The sequence below is a fragment of the Temnothorax longispinosus genome, chromosome 11, assembly GCF_030848805.1.
Source record: "Temnothorax longispinosus isolate EJ_2023e chromosome 11, Tlon_JGU_v1, whole genome shotgun sequence".
NCBI classification, from domain to species: domain Eukaryota; kingdom Metazoa; phylum Arthropoda; class Insecta; order Hymenoptera; family Formicidae; genus Temnothorax; species Temnothorax longispinosus.
In genome coordinates, this window is record NC_092368.1 from 14,430,977 (window position 1) to 14,450,799 (window position 19,823).

General features: G+C 34.0%; 1 protein-coding gene across 9 annotated transcripts; it reads right to left on the reverse strand.

Annotated features, from left to right (window-relative positions):
- Positions 1 to 9: 9 nt before the first annotated feature.
- LOC139822597 (uncharacterized) lies at positions 10 to 14,269 on the reverse strand. Of its 9 annotated transcripts, none has more exons than XM_071794465.1 (12): positions 14,116 to 14,269; positions 12,938 to 13,041; positions 12,538 to 12,684; positions 11,893 to 12,090; positions 10,499 to 10,687; positions 10,249 to 10,414; positions 9,834 to 9,945; positions 9,284 to 9,412; positions 7,905 to 7,946; positions 4,327 to 4,425; positions 2,239 to 4,175; positions 10 to 1,896 (listed from the first exon to the last, which is right to left on the reverse strand). In XM_071794465.1, the coding sequence occupies exons 2-10, from the start codon at positions 13,027 to 13,029 to the stop codon at positions 4,361 to 4,363; spliced, it is 1,140 nt and encodes a 379-aa protein (XP_071650566.1). In that variant the 5' UTR covers positions 13,030 to 13,041; positions 14,116 to 14,269; the 3' UTR covers positions 10 to 1,896; positions 2,239 to 4,175; positions 4,327 to 4,360. The 9 variants fall into 9 exon arrangements, with proteins under 9 accessions (XP_071650566.1, XP_071650569.1, XP_071650570.1 ...); XM_071794468.1 differs by having other exon boundaries at positions 4,327 to 6,766; XM_071794469.1 differs by lacking the exon at positions 4,327 to 4,425 and having other exon boundaries at positions 2,239 to 2,366.
- Between the last annotated feature and the right edge of the window lie 5,554 nt (positions 14,270 to 19,823).

A 19,823-nucleotide genomic window follows, 5' to 3' on the forward strand; every position in this document is an offset into this window, starting at 1 on the left:
ATTCTGCAGTTGGATTTTTGATATTTTTTATTTCATTTCACATAATGAGTAACATCAAGTAGTTTATTAAAATGTTCAACACATATATCATCTTATCAACTTTTAAAATAGTGCAACTTTTGCCTTTAATAAATTTTCTCTGCGTAGGATTTGCATCAGCCCAATCACAAATATTTTCCATGGATAACATTATTATAACAGAGTAGATATAACAGTATTTGAAGTCCATCAAAAATGTTACCTATTCTATGCCATATACATATTGGTTAAGCACCCATTTCCATGTCAGATCCCAATAGTTTTTACTTAGTTTTTTTTATTTCACTTTTTTGATTTTAGATAATTTTAATACTTTCACTTTTATCACACGGTCTTCATTAGCGAAGATGATCATTAATAATTGTAAATTGTCTTGAACTTTGAAACCTACAATTTTTACTTGGATTTTTAATGTTTAAGAATTATCGTACTTATTCGGTCGTAATTAAAAATATTAATACATCATTAAAATAAGAAATATTTAAAGTTAATATAAAAATCTTTATTCCTTCTGTAACAGAATCTAAATTTTTCTTATGTTAAAATGTGTGTATTTCGGAGATAGGCTGTTCTTTTCTCTAAAAAATAAAATAAAACTGAATTAAACTTATCTTATAAATAAAATAACTGAATACATTACCAAACTTAATATATTGTTGAAATAGATTGCAAACTTACCACTCGTCTATCTCAATAGTATATTTTTAGAAAACTTTAAGAAGCAAATAATGACCGATATATGCATGAGAATAAATTAATGTAATGTTTTCAGTTATCATATATATTATTCTGATTCTGATTAATTACACTTTTCCAAAACTCACAAATTATTATTATTATTATAGATCGACTATCTGTCCGAAAGCCGAAAGAAATTCCTTATCGTGGAATATCTTATCATGATACCACTTTATCGTGGAACGATACTAATTTAGAACTGGATTTCAATAATACTTTTTGCAAATAAGAAACAACTTTCTCTTAGAATGCATACAGAACTTCTTTCACAGCTAACGGAGCCTCCGAACAAATTCCTATTAATTTAATCGACAGAATTGCTTAAAATAGAATTTCTAACTATATAATTTGTAGTTCTAATTATACAATCGTTGTCTTTCATCTTTGTGTCCATACGTTAAACAATAAAACATTAAGAATTCTATCCATTTTGGATGCCTAACAAAATATAGATAATACTCGATAAGTAATTAATGTAATCGATTAAATTAATCGAAGTTTGATCAAAGACACCTTAAATCATTAATAATGAAACATATATAAACATCTTGACGACATCGATAAAATATCTAATATTAATGTTATTGGATTTCTATCGGAATATGTATTGAATATTTTATCGATATACGTTTTTGTTACTTAAATCTTCTCATATATGTATAACAATCTTTATAACATTGCAGCAAAGTTAGTTCATGTTTGTCAAATTCGCTGTAAAATGGACCTGAAAAAGACTCGTAACTCGTTTTCGTTATCAGAATCATCATATATAGCACATGGTAGTATGTAACGGAATAAACAGCCTTTATTTTTGCAAATAAATGTTTACTACATTTCATACAAAAATTCAATATTAAAAACACCTAATTTTTTTCAAAATTAACAGATAAGCTCTATGTAGAAAAGACAAAGATCGAATTCGTGTTTTTTTTTTGTAGGAAGAGAAAACGGAGGCGATGAACCCGCTCCAAATTCAAGTTCCGCGACAAGCAATCTCCAAGAATAATGAACTGGGACTGTCAGGATGATCAACAAGGAGGCGAACATCCAGGAAAAAAGAGCGATGCCAATTGTAACTCGGGTACCATTCTAAAATGCGGTTTCCTATTCACGTTTTACCTGTGGAAAGCATATAGCGTGTGTGGCATACGTTTATATCTGCGACATGCGCAACGCCGGAAACGAAGAGGAACAGCAATAAGTATCCCAGACAGCACGCAAGTCCAAAATCGGGACATAAGACGTTTAAAAGATATCTAAAAGATATCTTTTAGACGTCTTACAAAATGATGGCTGAAAGACATCTAAAAGACATCTTAAAGGCGTCTTATGTCCCGGTTTTGGACATGGTGCTGTCTGGGATGCTATTATATAAGTATATACTATTAGGTAGTGTACTATTAGATACTTATTATAATAGATAGTATACTATTAGTATATGCAACGTTAGTTCTAGCTCACCAGGTGCGTGATTTCTCAGCCCTCATGATTGCGACACCGATTATGCCCGACTATTGATGAGTCCATGTTGATGATGATCTCTTGGGCGTCACAGTTCGGCGACTATACTTGCTGCCGTTGTGATCAACCTACAGAAAGCAACATCAGTAAATCAGACGGGAGCCGAGTGATCAAACTATGAAATCAATTTCGCACTCATTTTAGAGATTTAAGCTAATCTTGTCTATATGTTTTTACGAAGTGTCGTTTGCAATATTTTGCTCCTTTACTCAAAAATCGTGCCTACTTGATTATCGAGTGAATCAGTATATTACACTTTTAATATTTGTTCAGCGCCTTCCTAACGATTTTAGCGCTTTTTAGTTATTTCTCTCGATCTGACGCCCGCCGTGCGTGTAAAAACGGCAAGATAATTCATCTATGGGAACTTATTGTAACAATAACGGTTGTTATTACGAATACTCGTGAAAAGTATGAATCTACGAATCTTTTCCATTCGTCTTTCTATATACGCACTTTTATTTCGGTCGTCGTGATTTGATCTCACTTCTTGTATGTTTCTACGAGAGACATAAAGATAAAGAAACGCAATTATGTTTGTTACAATTGAACGGAGACTATTTTGCAAGCAATTCGATCGCCTATGATGACATTAGAATATCTTTCAAAGATCCATTGTTATAATTAATTGCCACTACGTTTGTTATTCCGCTGAATTCACTTTTACACTCGATAAATGCAGTAGTTCGAAGTTCTGTTAACTAATTAATCGATTGTTCTCTTAATGAACTCGGATATAGATATGTATATATACATAACTATATATGTCCTCTCTCCGGAAATAGATAGCTGTTCACAAAGAATGGATAGATATTTATTTGTATTTACTCACCTGAGTTTTTGGGTTGAGGTATACTCGAGCATTTGACTTTCGTTTTTAATATTTAGTGTTTCGCATTGCGCGCATTAGTCTCATTACTTTTCTTGCTCGTTCTCTTTCCCATTTTCTCATTTTTTCAAATACCATACTTGTCGTTAATATTTATCATTGATTGACAATCGTCTTCGATTTACCATTAACTCGGTTCCAGGAGATACGCAATTAAAAAAAATAATCGTGTGCACAAAAGAAGCTGTATTTTTTTATAGCAAACTACTTTTCTTTTCTTTATTTACTTCCCGAGTGTGAAAGATTGTCACTTTACATCATGTAACAAGCTGAACCTCAAGCAATTATATTGATTTAAATTCAAGGACTCTAGCTAATTTCTATTGCTCTCAAGCTTGTATATTTATTGCTGGATTACTTGTGCAATTAACGAAAATAACTTTACTCACTTTAGGTGCCGGTCCAGTCAGCGCCGCAACTGCTTTGAGTAGCGCTAAACTGGACTGCACCCACTATTTATCGATTTGTCTTTTCTCTTTTAAACGGGGAAGGGTAATCTTTAACGAATTTGGCATTGGTTCTCGGCTGGAGGAACGATATTTTCTGTCTCTCGCCCTCTGACTTTCATTCATTGTTTCCTAAGTATCTCAGCTTGTTGCTACGCCTGTGAAATAAACTCAATTTTCGTCAAGTTTGGTCATTATTACCTTTAAGTACCTTTCGCTCAAACTCTACATCCACATGCTCTACAATTGTACTTATTACTGTATAATTGTACTCATATGGTATTGCTCTATAATTGTACTCATATCATATAGCTCTATAATTGTATTCGTATCATATTCTGTAATTGTACTCATATCATATTGCTCTATAATCGTACTTATAGCATATTTTTTAAGTTATAATACTCGAAATTGTACTAAATAATATTGTGTTTGAACTGTTAGAAACTACAAGAAGAAGATCTCGGGCTACTTATTAAATATCTGGGCTTGTCAATTATTTCCAACGCTATGTTTAGGTATGACTCAGGGGTGAAATATTCCTGAAATAGTAACGTTATTGTGAAATTAATATGTAAAACTCTTTATGCTTTAGAATAAAATCTTTAAACTTATATGTATATGATCTTATATACTTTCACTGGAATCGTATATATTTTTTTCTTCATAATATTATCTACTTTTTACTTTTACCTTTCTCTAACTAAACCCTGGATATTATGATTTCTTAGATCCGGCTCTTCACCTTTCGTCCATGTATTTTTTGACCAGTTCGGAGCCGATTTTTCCTTACTGAAAACGTCAAAGGAGGTCATTATCCGTTATCACAATTTTCCACATTAACTAATATCTCTAATTGATCTTCGACTTTTACAAAACCGTTAAAATTTCGCCACCTATTCGTGTGCTTATAATCTAACAACGCCTTTGGAATCTTCGTTAAAGAAAAGCTCGACTCCGAACGATCCGAAGAATTCGTAGATCAAAGAAATGGCTCGGTATCTCGGATCCGAAATGGCATCTAATCTACTGTTTCTCAAAAGTGTTCGCATATATACCTACGTCTTATCGCTATATTACCAAGATAATCTTTCGTCTCAATTATCACACTTATTCGCCCATATTCGTTCTTTTTCGATTAGCCTGTCTTCCTAGGGCAGTTGCTGGTTTTTTCCGTTTTTCTCTGTTTCTCCTGCCGCAAGGTAAGGTGACAACAAGGATAAGGGTATAAATTCTTCGATGTATTGATTGTTCTCGAGTTTCTTTTTTTTCAATGTTTCTTTCATTTTTATCGAGCGATCGTTTACAATAGATCGGGACATAACAACATGATGTGCTATATAGAGTTATTCGTAAAAGACGTATCGTATACAATAAACACAGTTACAAATTATTGAAGCGTGTTTCGTTAACCAATTAAAATAATGCACAACAGAGAATTAGACATTATATAACTGAATTGTTAAATTCATACTTGGTTTCTTTCTTTCAGCTGGCCGAACAATTCTCTGTCGAGGAAAGGAATCTTATATCGAGACACTTTTCTGCAATCATAGCTAATTGTGAAGAAAAGGGCAACAAAGTTTCTACCTTCATTTAACTTGGTGAAAAATTGTTTAATTAATTTGTTAATTGACGATTGTCTCCAGTATACGAGGTTGATAATGATTGATTATTGACGGCGGTTTTGAATTATCGGTGCTTTCCATTTAGTGACACAAGACGATATAAGTGTCGTTCTGTCTTTATTTATTTCTGTCTTTTGAATTTGCCATTAAAGATAGAACAACGTGTGTGAACTTGTGTCACTAAATGGAAAGCATCATATCTATCTACCAAGGTAGATTGCAGTATTATTTAAATAATTATAAATTATAAAACTGCTGAACCTAATATTAACAAATGATAAAATAAGTAATTTTGACAAATAAAAATTACAATAAGTTATAAAATGATCTTTCCAATAAGTCCGAATGACTTCGGTATTTTCGATTAATTCTAGTGAGATATAAACTTTGGATATCAATTAAATCAAATGAACGACTGTCGAGACACATTAAGAAGTATTTATGTCAAATGTTTAACGTTATCCACCTCCTAAGTCTTCGGGGGATGAAGTACACAGTTCTACATCGCGCGTTTGCCATGACTTTTTCCTCTCCACCAAAAAAAGGATTTATTTACGGTTTCTATTTACAAAACAGGACGCCGACCTTACAGTGTCGTCATTATCGCTTTTGTGTCATTGCTGGTTTCTCTTTAGTTTATTACTGTTATGTTAAATTACGCTACGCAAATCGTGAAGAGAAAAACGGTCGAGGAAGTTACCGCTCGACCGGGGACTTAATCGTAGATTGTCGTACAAGCGACGTAATAATGTAGTGAAATAATGTAGTGTGTATATGCTAATTGTCAAGTATAAAATATGTATTCCCTACATCGTGTCAAGCGGCATATCGATCAGAAGTTCGTTCAACGCGCACGAGACGAAGACAGAGCAAGCGGAAGTGAAAGATCTTGGAAGCAAAGTGACGCGGAGGAAAGTGTCCAAGAAAAGCTGGGAATTAATTGAGAAAATCAAGGTCCTTCAAGGATTGTTGAGAGCAACACGCTTCTTTAAACACATGCGACAATCCAGTCTGAATGCGACTGAAACTTTTGAACATGCAAAATGTGAAAAATTTTGAAGGAAAAAAAATACATTTACGTATAAAATAATTTTGATTATTAATTTCCAACTTTTTCGACATTATATATATGTACGTCAGATCAACCTTCGCGAAAATCGAGGTAAATCACTTGATATTGTCATATACAACTGTCACTTGTCCAAAGAAGCACATCCCGGGCTTTAAAACGTCGTCATTTTGCTTCCAGATTCCTCGATTGTCACCGTTTCTCCCATCAACAATCGTATCTCGCATATTTCACTAGGAGAGAACATTATTCTCTTTTTCGTGCAACGGATTCGATCCGTTCTGTGTTTTCTTTTTCGCCTGGGAGAATTGTTTCTCTACTTAGATATACAAAATTAATGAGCGGATATTGATTAATTAAGTGATTGATTAATTAAGTGACGGATATCTTTAATAACGTCGCTGAGACTGGGCGTTTTGGTAACCAGCACTGCCACCTGCAAACAACCATAGCTCCTCCGTTCCATTACTCGAGAAATAGAATTAGTGATCTTGCTTCTCTACATATACACAAAAAACTGAACGACCTACTTTATGTAGATTCTTCTATATCGCTACCTATCCACTTTTACTTGCCTACTACTTTTCGACGTTTTTCGTATACGTGTGTGTGTGTGTGTGTGTGTGTGTGTGTGTGTGTGTGCGCGCGCGCGTGTGTGTGTGTGTGTACAATATACGCCAAAATTTCATTTGCCTTCGTTTGATTCTTAAACACTAGAAAAATGGATTTCTCGTAGATTAGCTCTGTAATGCAAACATCTTATCTTCGTGGACAGTCTTTTAAATCTTGCTAACGCTCAAACATTGCAAAAATCTTGTGAATATTTTCTAAATATTGTGCGGACAGACTTGTAGGAATGTTTCTTTAGCGATTACGTTCTCATGATATTGCAAATGCTCTTGTAATAATGTAATACGCTTTTGCAGAACTGCAAATACTTCTTTTAGTACTGCGAGTGTTCTCGTGACATATTGCAAACGTTTCGGTGTACTGCGGAATAGTGGTTGGTTAAATGTCGTTAAATATCTCTTGTAATGCATTCGTGCCTAACGCAGCGTAAAATAGTTAAATTGTAAAGCTACGTCCGGCCCTACAGATATACATTTCTTTTTTTTTGCGTTACAAACCGTTACACTATGTGCAGTATTAACTGTGATTTTCGGTCGGTTTTTCAACAATATGATTTAACTAAATTTCTCTGATCTTACAGTGGAAAATGTAATTCTCAAATTCATAAATCTATCGGAATCGTCTTAATAATGTCCCCGATTATTACGTTTTATATATAACGAAATTTCGTTAATCCCTAATTATCCAAAAGTCTCTCGAATTTTATAGAATGTTCTATACTTTTCTTGTGAAAATGTGTGTATAAATCTTGTATATAAATGAACGTTGACGTACGTCGTTAATATATTTCTTTGTACTTTTTAGATATTTCTCTTGTATGTTGTATGTTATTATTGCTTATTTAATCGATTTTACATCTACAACCAAATTTCCTTCTCCAATCGACTTAGCTAAATCTTTTTCCTCTGGTCAATGAATTTTTCTGTACTACGAGTTGTACTTACCATAGTCCTGTTTCCCATAAACACCGTCCTGACTCGGATAATCTGCAATCATAAGAAAAACACGATTTATCGAAGAATGGTTCACGAAGAGTGCTGAAAATAGACAGAGGCGAACGACTCAGACGAGAAATATCTGAAACGAGTCGAACGAAATAAAAAAAAGAGCTTCGTCCTGGGACAACAGTCGAATGGATGAAGCAGCTATGATAAAGTACAGAATTTCCACGAGAAAGTGAGTTTGTTAATCAATTAAAATTAATTAATATTGCCTAATTGCTTAAAAAACAATTTTTAAGAAAATTTTTTAAAATTTGCAAATTAAATAAATCTATATATCACGATATTAAATTATAAATTATATAAAAGAGAAAAACGCAAAATATATATAAAATAAAATTAGATAGTAGAAAATACACTGAAAGAAGATAGCAAAGGACATAACGTGATGATGTGATATCTATACATATATACGTATATTTTTTGTTATTTAAGTGAGAAAGAACAAAGAAATTGCACATTTCACGAACACCTTGTAGTCCTTCTGGAATAAAAGATGGCAGGAGGCAGTGCTGCAGTGCTGGTGTCTTGATGAAAGGATCTTTATCCAACATGTGATTTCTTGTCCGGAATGGGATTTGTGTGTCTTTGCGCAACTCTTTCGCATCGATCGCGAGCAGAATACAGTTCGAAAGGGGAAAAAAACATTTGAAGCTTCACGCAGATCTAACGATATAAAAATCCAAACATCCGAGAAGGAATGAGAACATAAGAAAATTCTAAAGCAAAAGAAAACTCCGATTCTAGCAACGTTGAGATTTCAAGAAATACAAAGTATCCAAATTTCTAGAACGCAGATCTGTGCGATTGAAAAAAATTGACCGCGCGTCTACTCCTTTCTCTGTCGTCTGAATCAGATCGTTTCTCGTCTGAATCGGAATCATGCTTAACGCCTTTATTATGGGAACACGGGTGTCACCCGGAGAGCAAGAAGATAAAAGCGATCTTCAAGAACTCATTTACTATCGGGAAACAAGACGTTAAATTATTTGTCAGAAAGGAGCATTGTGTATCATAATACAATGTTCTAAATTCAACGTTTAATTTGCCGGAAAAATTTTGCATAGAAAGCATAATAAACTGATACTTTACTAAAATTAGTTAACGTTTTATCGATTAATAGTCATTTGAATGCCCTACCATGACTTTGTGATGCATCAATTTACGACACCGTGACGCTTCTTTATGGGAAACCTTTCCGAGCAGATAATTCAATGTTCCATCTCGACGATAAACATGTCCTCAAGGATCGCTCCAACGGTCATAGTTAATGAACTGTATATAATATGAGCGGTATGGTGACAGCGGACGAAACAACTAACCGTAAGGTTGCGTCGAGTAACCACCCCGGTTGATTATGTTGGCATTAGATCGGTCGTCATATGGGTCGACAGGGGCATAACCGCCCCCGCCCCCCGGCCCCGCAGCTGACACTGCCTCCTGGTAATTGGCTGGACATGCATTATGTAATATTAATTAAACTAGCTGTATATGTGTTCCGCCGACCTTCAATTCGACATTCGAGTACTCGATCAGTCGGTTGTGGCATGCGTACTCAACCTTGAGTGCCTTGAGTACTCAGTACTTGAGACTGTGTGGTAAATACTGTCAACGGTACACTATAAATGCGTCAATTTAACTCTTCACGACCTGAATTTTTATTTCAAGTTATTATTGCAGGGAGGCCTATATCAATTTTGGAATTAAAAATTTAAAAATTTGGAGGCTGCAGAAGAATAAAATAATTTAAAGCCACAAAGGATTGATCGAAATTGATTAGCGAGAGACGAAGATGTCCAAGTCGCAATAGAAAAGCAACGATGCAACGTCGCACACAACACGAGACCTCTTATTTTGGTATCTACAACTCACCTGATGGCGGAGCTTTGCCGTAACTGTAGGGATCGTTAGCGCCGAATCCTCCTGCAGCTGGAACCGATGACGCTCCGCCGTATCTGTTATCTGGTGCGGACGGTGGATAACCCTGGAATCAAAAGAGACGAAATAATCGTGGATTCTTTTAATTGAAAATAATTAATTTTAAATTAACATTAATAGGAGATCCTATTGATTTCGACTGTAATTAAAAGCATTTGTAATTACTTAAATTCACTTGACTTGTTTAATTAAATTAAATTAAATTAAAAAATCTAGAATGTATTTTAATTACTGAGAAAAAACAGAAAGACTCAAATAATTGGAAAAAATTAATGGCGGATCCGTATTTGTAAATTGCCAAAGAGCTTCAGAATTGTTTTGGGCATATTGTCGTATTAAGTTCATTTACCGTTTGCCCATAATCCTGGGGCTGCTGATAGCTCTCATAACCCTGATAAGACTGTGTGTAGCCTTGCTGCGAGCCATAGCCACCGCCACCATATCCTACCGACTGTTGTTGCTGCGGTTGTTGTTGGCCGCCGTAAGCGTTATTTGAACCTCCGTAACCGCCTTGGCTACATTAAATTAATTTTCAGTCTTTGAGTTTCAAGAAAAAAATTCTCTCAAACGTTACAAATAAAAACTCCTAGGATACTCACTTAGGTGGTTGAGTGGCATAGCCGTTGGATGACTGGGAAGACGGCTGATCAAAGCGCGGCCTCTTGGAGGGTCCACTGGAGCTAGGTGGACCTCCTCGTTTCGTCGGGCCACCACGTCCACCAGCCCCCCGGCCACCACGATCGCCGAAGCCACCTCCACGGCTTGGTCCACCTCTACTCGATCCTCCTCTGAAAGAGTGAATTGCATTTGAATTAAAAAATAATAAATATAATCTGATATATCAGTAGATTTCTTTACCTGCCATATTAATAAATTTTTCTTTAATAATTTTTATATTTTTAATTAAACTAATCATATAGTGGGTATTATATATATTATGTTAAATAACAATACTACTGTTGTGTTCTCCACTTTCTAAGATTATTAATCTCTTCCATAAAATTAACATACGTAATTTTACTGCATCATATAAAAACAAAACGTTTATTAAATTATCACCTATCATGTCAACAAACTAAACTGTATTGATTTAAAAATAAATCTACAATGTATTCATATGTGTAATAAAATCTTTCAAGAAATTTTCAAGAGACTAGGGTAGACCGGGGCACGTTGTCACATCGGCTTTATTTTATTGTCTAATATTCAACGTACTGGACATGAAGCTTATGTTTTTTCAGAATAGACCTTTATATTATCTCAAAGTATGTACTTTTACCTACCGCGTGCAATACCTAACCTTATGAATATCTCAAACGTGTCGGCCATGAGGCTGTTTGAAGTAAAAAAATGCCTTCGGGGCACGTTGTCACGAATTTGATGGGAATCTATTGCGAATCTTCGGATGACGATAACGAGTAAAAATATTTTATGTTTAATCACCGACATAATTATTAAAAAAAAAATGTGTATCAATAAGTTGCGCATTCGAGTGGAATTCTTGTATTTAGATTAAGACAAAAACTTCGTGCTTTTTGTACTTTTTTGAAATAAAATAAATGTTTCTGTGAAGGATTTTACTTTTTTAGATTGCAGTGCACTATAATATATTGATATTTAGGTTGAATACAGTTTGGATAACATTTTGCATGCAATTACATTTGATGTGACAACGTGTCCCGGTCACGGGGCACGTTGTCACAAGCGACCTGTTGTTATTTATTGTTATGTAACAACTGTAGAGTAACAATCACACAAAATTCAATACTGTCCAATTGAAGCTGAGGGTTCACTCGAAATTTTGGCATATCAAAGTACTCTTAAATATTGAATGTAAAAAATACAAAAAATATTGAACCAAATGTGTGACAACGTGCCCCGGTCTACCCTACTTATGATAAAAAGACTGACTGCAAAAGATAAGTAATAAATAATTTTGTTCAGATTTCAATAAACTAATTATTTTGGTGTTTATTAGAATTAGTTCTCTCACCTAGATCCTCCTCTACCCCTATCCATGCCGCGACCACGGAAATTGTTGCTACCTCCGCGGTTATCTCCCCTGTTGAAGTCGCCTCTGCCTCTGCTGCGAAAGCTATTACTTCCGCCACCCCTCCCGCCGCCTCGCGGAGGACCACCCATTCCTAGGGGTGGCGGACCACCTCCAGGTCCGCTAGACATTCCTTCTGGTCTATATAAATGACAATAAAGCTATTTTATAAACGTTATTACTACAAACAAAAAAATTATAAGATTTTGCAATTAATTGATTATATTAAAGTCACATTTCGCGATTGCGTGTAAATTCATCATCAAAATATTAGTAAAAAGTACAAAGTAATGATATACTGATTGCGTATAAAATTTATCAATCATATTAATACAGTTCATATTAAAGACGAAAATTAATGTACAGTTTATAAATTAATGATGAAATTGAATATCTCATAAAATATGATAATTAATTTTACTAGGGCTGCGTTTGCTTTGAACGCTTTCGTGCTGAAAGCATCACTCCATCTTTTTTCAACATGTAATGAGTAATAAAAATAGACTGACACTTTTTTTTCAACACGAAAGCGCCCTAAGCAAAAATAACCTAGGTATAATATAAAGCATATATTAGAGAAATGCTTACCCTGGAGGAAAATGTCCACCGTGTCCACCACGTCCACCCCTGGGGGGACCACCCCTGCCTCTCATAGGCGGGCCTCCTCTCATGCCACCGCCAGGCCCATTGCCTCGTCCACCTCGCATCATGTTACCGCCTCGCATAGGGCCACCTCTATTACGCAACAATATAAATAAATCCCATTATTTCTTTCATAATAATTTATTACATACACAAGCATCTCTATATGTGCATAACTTCATTAATTTTTTTTTTTATTGCCATGTTTCTTTTTATAAGTTATTAGAGTTTATAAAGAATAGAACATAGTTTTAAAGAAAGTTTTCTCCGGAGCAAATGTTCCTGAGGATATTAATGCAGTGTATTTATACAGTCTCCTGTGTATTTATTCTAACAAGTTCTTTACCTTCCTCTCTCAAAACCGCCACGTCCCCTCATTAATCCACCAGGACCGCCACGGCCTCGGAATCCACCTCTACCTCCTGGTGCTCCGTCCATTGTTCAAGCTTCCTGTAATGTATTTCGATCCATATATAAACTCAAAATATATAAATATAAATGCAAGATACAATCAAACCTCTTTAACTCAAACCTTCCTAACTTGAAAACCTCTGCAATTCAGATTTTTATTTATTTCTTACAGAAAATCTCTACAAGTCGAAGGAAAATAGATTAACTCAAAGTATTTATGGGCACACTAGCTACTTGGTTGTATCTCTCTACAACTCAAGTTATTTCAAAATTGACCTTTCCGTGTCTTAAAAAAAGTTTCTATAACTCGGAGTTTAATAGAACTTGTGTCTTTTTAATAAGTAGACACAACAAAAATATCATTATATATAAATATATATAAATATAATATATTCTTTAAGTTATTATATAAAATTGTCTCCGTATCTCTAAAGCTTGTGAAACATTTGATGAATCAAAACTTCTATAACTTGAATTATTTCCCTTGGCATTTGAGTTAGAGAGGTTCAACTGTGCATATGTATAAATCCAAAAACAGAGTCTAATAAAGCAAGAATATATATATCTATAAAATTTAGGCTTGAGAACAGAAAAATTTCAGATATCACAAGTCCGAGAACTAAAAGGTCAAAGATTCTCCAAGTCATTGAACCCATCAATCCACAAATTCGTAGAACACGTTCAATTCGTAGTCACATGGATTATAACACTTATCCAACCGGCAAAGAAACTCTTAGTATAACACTTTTACTCCAAATTCTTTTAACAAAAAATGCCTTGTGCGACGTTAGTTCTCGATGCCTTTAAGTACTTATTATAACAATTAAAACTCTTTCTCTCTACGCGGCTGTGCAATGCCGAATTACGGTGCACGTGGGTGCATGTGAATCCATTTATTTGCCCTTTCTCTTTTACTTCAGGTCTCGGCGAGATATTCGAGGAAAAAACGGCGGACCACGGCGTATCACTGTACCGACTAGTACCGACGCTACCCCAAGGAGTTCTGTGCAAAAATGCGAGGACGCGTCTCGGAAGACGTCTAATTTAATTGAGCACAAAGCCGCGCGAGATCGAGGGAACGATGCGATTTATCAAATACAGGTATTTACTCACGATGAGCAGGCGGGTGCAGAAACGGCTCATAAATCAGAGACGCTCGCACGGCAAGCGAGCAAAATGGACGTCCACTACCGTGGCGGAAACAGTATTCAGTACTGGTGAATTGGAAGGATAGGACAGATGCCGCGCGTGCGCAGCGGCGTGACGCTAGCAGACGCTGACTCGTTGCAGTCGCGTATCCATTTCTCTGGAATAGTGAGTGCCGTTAGATCCCTATTGCTACGTTTACGCGAGCGTTACTTCTGTAGTAACTTAACGATAATTCTTCCGCGCGTAAACGGGGTTTTGTGGTAACTTACGATAATTCACTTCGCGTAAACGAGTAAAAAATTATCGTAAGTTACTACAGAAGTAACGCTGGCGTAAACGTAGTATATATTACTACGTTTACGCGAGCGTTACTTCTGTAGTAACTTACGATATATCACTCGTTTACGCGGAGTAAATTATCGTAAGTTATTATTTAAAAATAAAGATATTATGATATTAATTCATATGTTGTACATTATATTGACGTAAATTATAACAAAAAATTTCGATAATTTATATGAGTCTCGAAAAAAAAGTTTGACATCTTAGCACGCATCGACTACATGTCGATGTTAGTACGAGCCTGAAGCTGATCACGTGCCCAATGACGTAACTCACGCATGCGCACGAGAGTCCGTCTGAAGCAATTTGCAGCATAGGACGGAAAAAGATACATCGATTTGCAAGGACTGCGTGAGTCAAATTCGCATCGTAATTATTCGTTCCCGCTTTCATCCAACCGCGGGGTCATCCAACTGATGTTGCAAATAACTTTATTTAAAAGACTGAACATGGACGTAAGAATATCTGGACCGAGCATATTCCATAATAAGAACCATTTCTTTTCATAATTCAAAACTAAGCTTCGGAGAAAATTTTGGAGTTATAAAGTGTCGGACGCATTTTAAGGATGTCCAATAATCGCATATTATGCCCGATCTACAATAGCTGTAGTAAGCTGTAATAAGCCTCAAGATGTAATAAATTGACCAATCACAGTTGATTATTCTCCTCACATTCGCCTGTAATTGGTCAATTTCTTACGGCTTGAGGCTTACTACAGCCAGAGAGAAACCTGAGAGCGGCCACCGGGATCATTCCGTTCCAGCGGACGTATATTGATGCGCCGCCTGAGAAAGTGGACGTCAACTACGTCGTTACGCTCGGTAACGGTACACACATGGTTCGTGTCCGTGCTATGGTTCGTGTCCGAACTACTCAGATGGAGGGGATATGCCAGTCGGCTGACTCGGCACTCGTCAAGCTTCGAGCGGGGAGAGAAGGGCAGACATACGATCTGCTGTCTCCTTCTCGCTTGAGCTGTGACGTACTGCTTAGCACGCGCCGGCTATGCCACGATGCCATGCATTTCGGGTCCTCGCGTCTCGCCGAATGCCGAGTCTCGCGTTGGCAAATCGACGATGCGCTATACGTTACATTTACGTTTATATTTACAAATTTTAATTTTTATATTTATAAATAAATAATATATATATATATATATATATATATATATATATATATATATGAAATTTATGAATATAAAGATTGCAATTATAATTAATTAAAAAAATATTTATAAACATAAAAACTAAAATTCGTAAATGTAATGTATAGAAATCCCCGTTCTGGCAAATTTGCTCTTATATCAAAAACAGTCTTACATTAAAAACCTTTACTTTAGCATAATAGTATTTAAATTTAATATTTAAATGCATAACAATAATTACATATTAACTATATCGAGAGAAAAAGTAGTTCATAATGTTCTTTTTACTCTTATTAAATTTATATTAGCTATTAATGTTTATAAGCGGCCACGAGCAACAACAGAGAGATATTGAATTAAAATAAAAACAATTTCTTAAATAAACAATACACATGCTTAACGTTTCGACTGTATTTACAAGTAAACCTAGGCAAGTGTTACTCGCCGATTTTAATGAAACTTTACATATTTGTAGTACTTTGAAAAATATTTGACACGTATTTTTTTTTATCGGCAAAGGTCCACTCTGAAGGGTGAAAACACCCCTTTAAACGTAAGGGGTTGATTTAACATATTAGGTGAAATAAGTTGGAAATAAACGTGTTAGGGGGTTTTTGGGGTCGCTAAAACTAAATCTTATGTCAAAAGTATGAAATTCAAAATGGCCGACCCAATATGGCGTCCAGATACATCAAAATTCCACGTTTAAAGGGGTGTTTTCACCCTTCAGAGTGGACCTTTGCCGATAAAAAAAATACGTGTCAAATATTTTTCAAAGTACTACAAATATGTAAAGTTTCATTAAAATCGGCGAGTAACACTTGCCTAGGTTTACTTGTTAGTCTTCTTCGGAATGGATTACTACGATAGAAGAAGATAAATATAAAAAAACATGATAATTAATGTTCAAGTTTACATACTAAAACATTAAACATTAGTCTAGACTAAAACATTAAACATGTTGGCGAACTAATAATATAAACAAAGTAAACAATAATCTAATTAAATCACAAATATAAAAACGCCGGAATAATCGAATAAAACCATAACAAGATAAATTTATATTTATATTGAGAAGTGGTAAAATCTCTTCTGTTAGGAAGAAAATGTAAAGAATTATTAACGGAGGTATTCTGATTTAAAAGATCTTTAAAATATATATTTTTCAGGAACTTTTCATAGGGAAACGAAAAAAGTGGAATAACGTTAAACTTTGCATGTTCTCTTCACCTTAGTTTTAAAAATTTATTTTTATTTTTTAAGTAACAAAAATGCTCTTCTTTTCTGTTATATCCTGGTCACCATAAATGACAGACGGTGTAAATAATTCTAGCTGTTCTAGGTATCTGAAACCTAAAAACCAAAAATTTTCTTATTCAGAAGAAGTATATATGTGGCTATAGTCTGAACTAGAACTAAACCAATATTTTCATTCTAGGTTCTCTAGGCGGCTTTTTTATCAAAAATATTATTAATCAATATTAAATAAACCATTTACGATCTGAGCTTAGATTTTATAGTAGCCTAATAATATTTTTTATATACTATATTTACATATTTTTCCAACTTTAATCAACTATAATACGCGCCGATTAACTTGTCAGACTTACAACACAGCTCCTATTGGATTAATAAAATCCCCTCACACCTCTCTAATTAAATCGATTTAAATAATAGTAAAGAATTTACTACTCCAACAGGAGCTGTGTTGTAAGTCTGACAAGTTAGTCAGCGCGCAATTTATTAAGATTGGAAAAAATATATGTGTAATTATACATAAAAAATATTATTAGGCTATTAAGATTCAAGCTCGGATCGTACACGGCTTATTTAATATTGATTGATTGTATAACGGTCACATAAAACGGTCTTATTTCTCTTATATTATTAAAAATCAGAATAATAAATTTATTTCGCCAGTGAATAGAATAACAGTTAAAGCAGCTTAAATCGACAGTAACTGGCAATATATAACGTCTTTACCGATATGAACATTGAAAAAACCGTGAGCCAACTCGCTTTGTCGGATTCACACAGCACTTTTTCGGATCAATCATCGAGACATTATTAATTTCGACCAACGCTTTTGGTCAGAAGATGTAATTTCTAAATTAATAGTTTTAAATATTTATTAAAAATATTATAACTTTTTTCAAAATTTTGTTAATAGAATGAGAATGTGAGCAATACCTTAACGAATTAATAATGCAAGGACATACAGACGTTATTACAACCATTCGAGAAAACTGTTCAACATTTTATGTGTTGCTGCAGAAGAAATTAGTAATGTCGGCGGACAAATTATACGCTAGTGGCTAGTGCTGCTAGAAAAGATCGTAGTATTTTAAGGATACATGCTGTAGATGATATTGCTTGTCCCTCGCTTGCAGTTTGAAAATGTTTGATTATTAAAAACATTTGATTATTAAAATCTTACATTCAAAATAACGCTTATAGCAGATAAACAAAAATCTTGTCTGTATTTGACATCACACTTGTGAAAATTAAGCGTGTAAAAAATCTGCAAAAGAAATGTAAACGTGCAAAGAAACTATTGTCAATAACATCACACATACACACACAGAAGAAAATGTAAATAATTGATTTCTTTATTATTACAATAATTTAAATATTGAAATTATTTTGTACCATATGCTTTCTCACACTTATATGTATGTAGTTAATAATAAAATATGTTAATGACAAATAATAAATTACAAAAGCGTATTCTGGTTTGAAAGATCTTAAGGACGTTCTCCGGAAAATCGATTTTCTCTAGATTTTCTTGAAACTGTGAATATACATTAATTTATAGGTGTGCTTTATGTGTAGTATAAATTTTAGTACCTTTTGCGGTGTTAAAAATCGAGATATTGAGCTTCAAAGTTTTAACTTTTAACACGGAATTCCTATTCCGAGGTATTGTGAAACAGACATTTTAATAAATTGTGAAAAAAGTTTTTTCTAAATGTTTTTGAAAGACTAGTATATGATGCTTTATATAAAAATAGAAATTAATAATATGCGATAAGTTTCAATACCCTTGCGGTACTCGTTTTCGAGAAATACTTGTGTAAAGTACGCGATTTGAAGTTAACTTCTTATTTTTTAGTTGTTATATGTAATATTTAGTAAATTAACTGTAGTAAAATAAATTTTACTTTTTAAGCATGAATACAAGTTGAGTATGACTGGAGCCGGAGAAGGTCTTTAAAAATAGGTATTTTTCAGGAATTTTTTTATAGGGGAACGAAGAAAGCGTATAACGTTAAAATTTGCATGTTCTTTTAATCTTATTTTAAAAATCTATTTTTATTTTTTAAGTAAGAAAAATATTCTTTTTTGTTACTTTTATATTATATCTTGATCACTAAAAGACGTAAGTATGAGAGACGAAGTAAATGATTCTAGCTGTTCTAGGTATCAGAAATGTAAAAACCAAAAATTTTCTTATTCAGAATAAGTGATATGGGCTATCGTCTGAACTAGAATAAACATTTTCTTTTAATAAAATACTAATAAAATTTTGAAAAAAGTTATAATATTTTAAATAAAAAAGCCGCTCAGAATGGAAATATTGATTTAGTTCTAGTTCAGACGATAGCCACACTTCTCCTGCAGAATAAGAAAATTTTAGCTTTTTGCGTTTCAGATACCTAAAACAGCTAGAATTATTTACATAGTCTGTCATTTATAGTGACCAGGATATAACAGAAAAAAGAGCATTTTTGTTACTTAAAAAATAAAAATAAATTTTTAAAATAAGGTGAAGAGAACATGCAAAGTTTAACGTTATTCACTTTCTTCGTTTCTCTATAAAACATTCCTGAAAAATATATATTTTAATGATCTTTTAAATTAAAATATCTCCGTTAATAATTCTTTATACATTCTCTTCCTAACGTGTGTGTGAAGCTATCGTCTCATTTTGCAGAAACTCACAAATTATTGAGAGTTCTGGCTTCTTTCAAAAAACGCGTCAGTACAAACTGAGACGCTATGTTCACGCAGCGTCTCATTTTGTCCTACACAAGTTCCACCACTGTATCTCATCAGATTTTGCAAGATCTATAGTTCTATAACAGTTCTATAAAGAGTTCTGCCATATAAAAGCAAAAAAATTAATTATAAGGTACTAAAAAAAAATTACAATGCAACGAGTATACCGGTTGAGATGCCAGTT

Bases quoted from the DNA above. Each gene is read 5' to 3' on its own strand.
- LOC139822597 (XM_071794465.1), bottom strand. From the start codon at position 13,029: ATGGACGGAGCACCAGGAGGTAGAGGTGGATTCCGAGGCCGTGGCGGT. The intron at 10,415-10,498 runs GTGAGTATCCTA...AATTTAATGTAG, and splicing joins TATGCCACTCAACCACCTAA to CCAAGGCGGTTACGGAGGTT. The intron at 9,946-10,248 runs GTAAATGAACTT...TTTTGATTCCAG, and splicing joins CCCAGGATTATGGGCAAACG to GGTTATCCACCGTCCGCACC.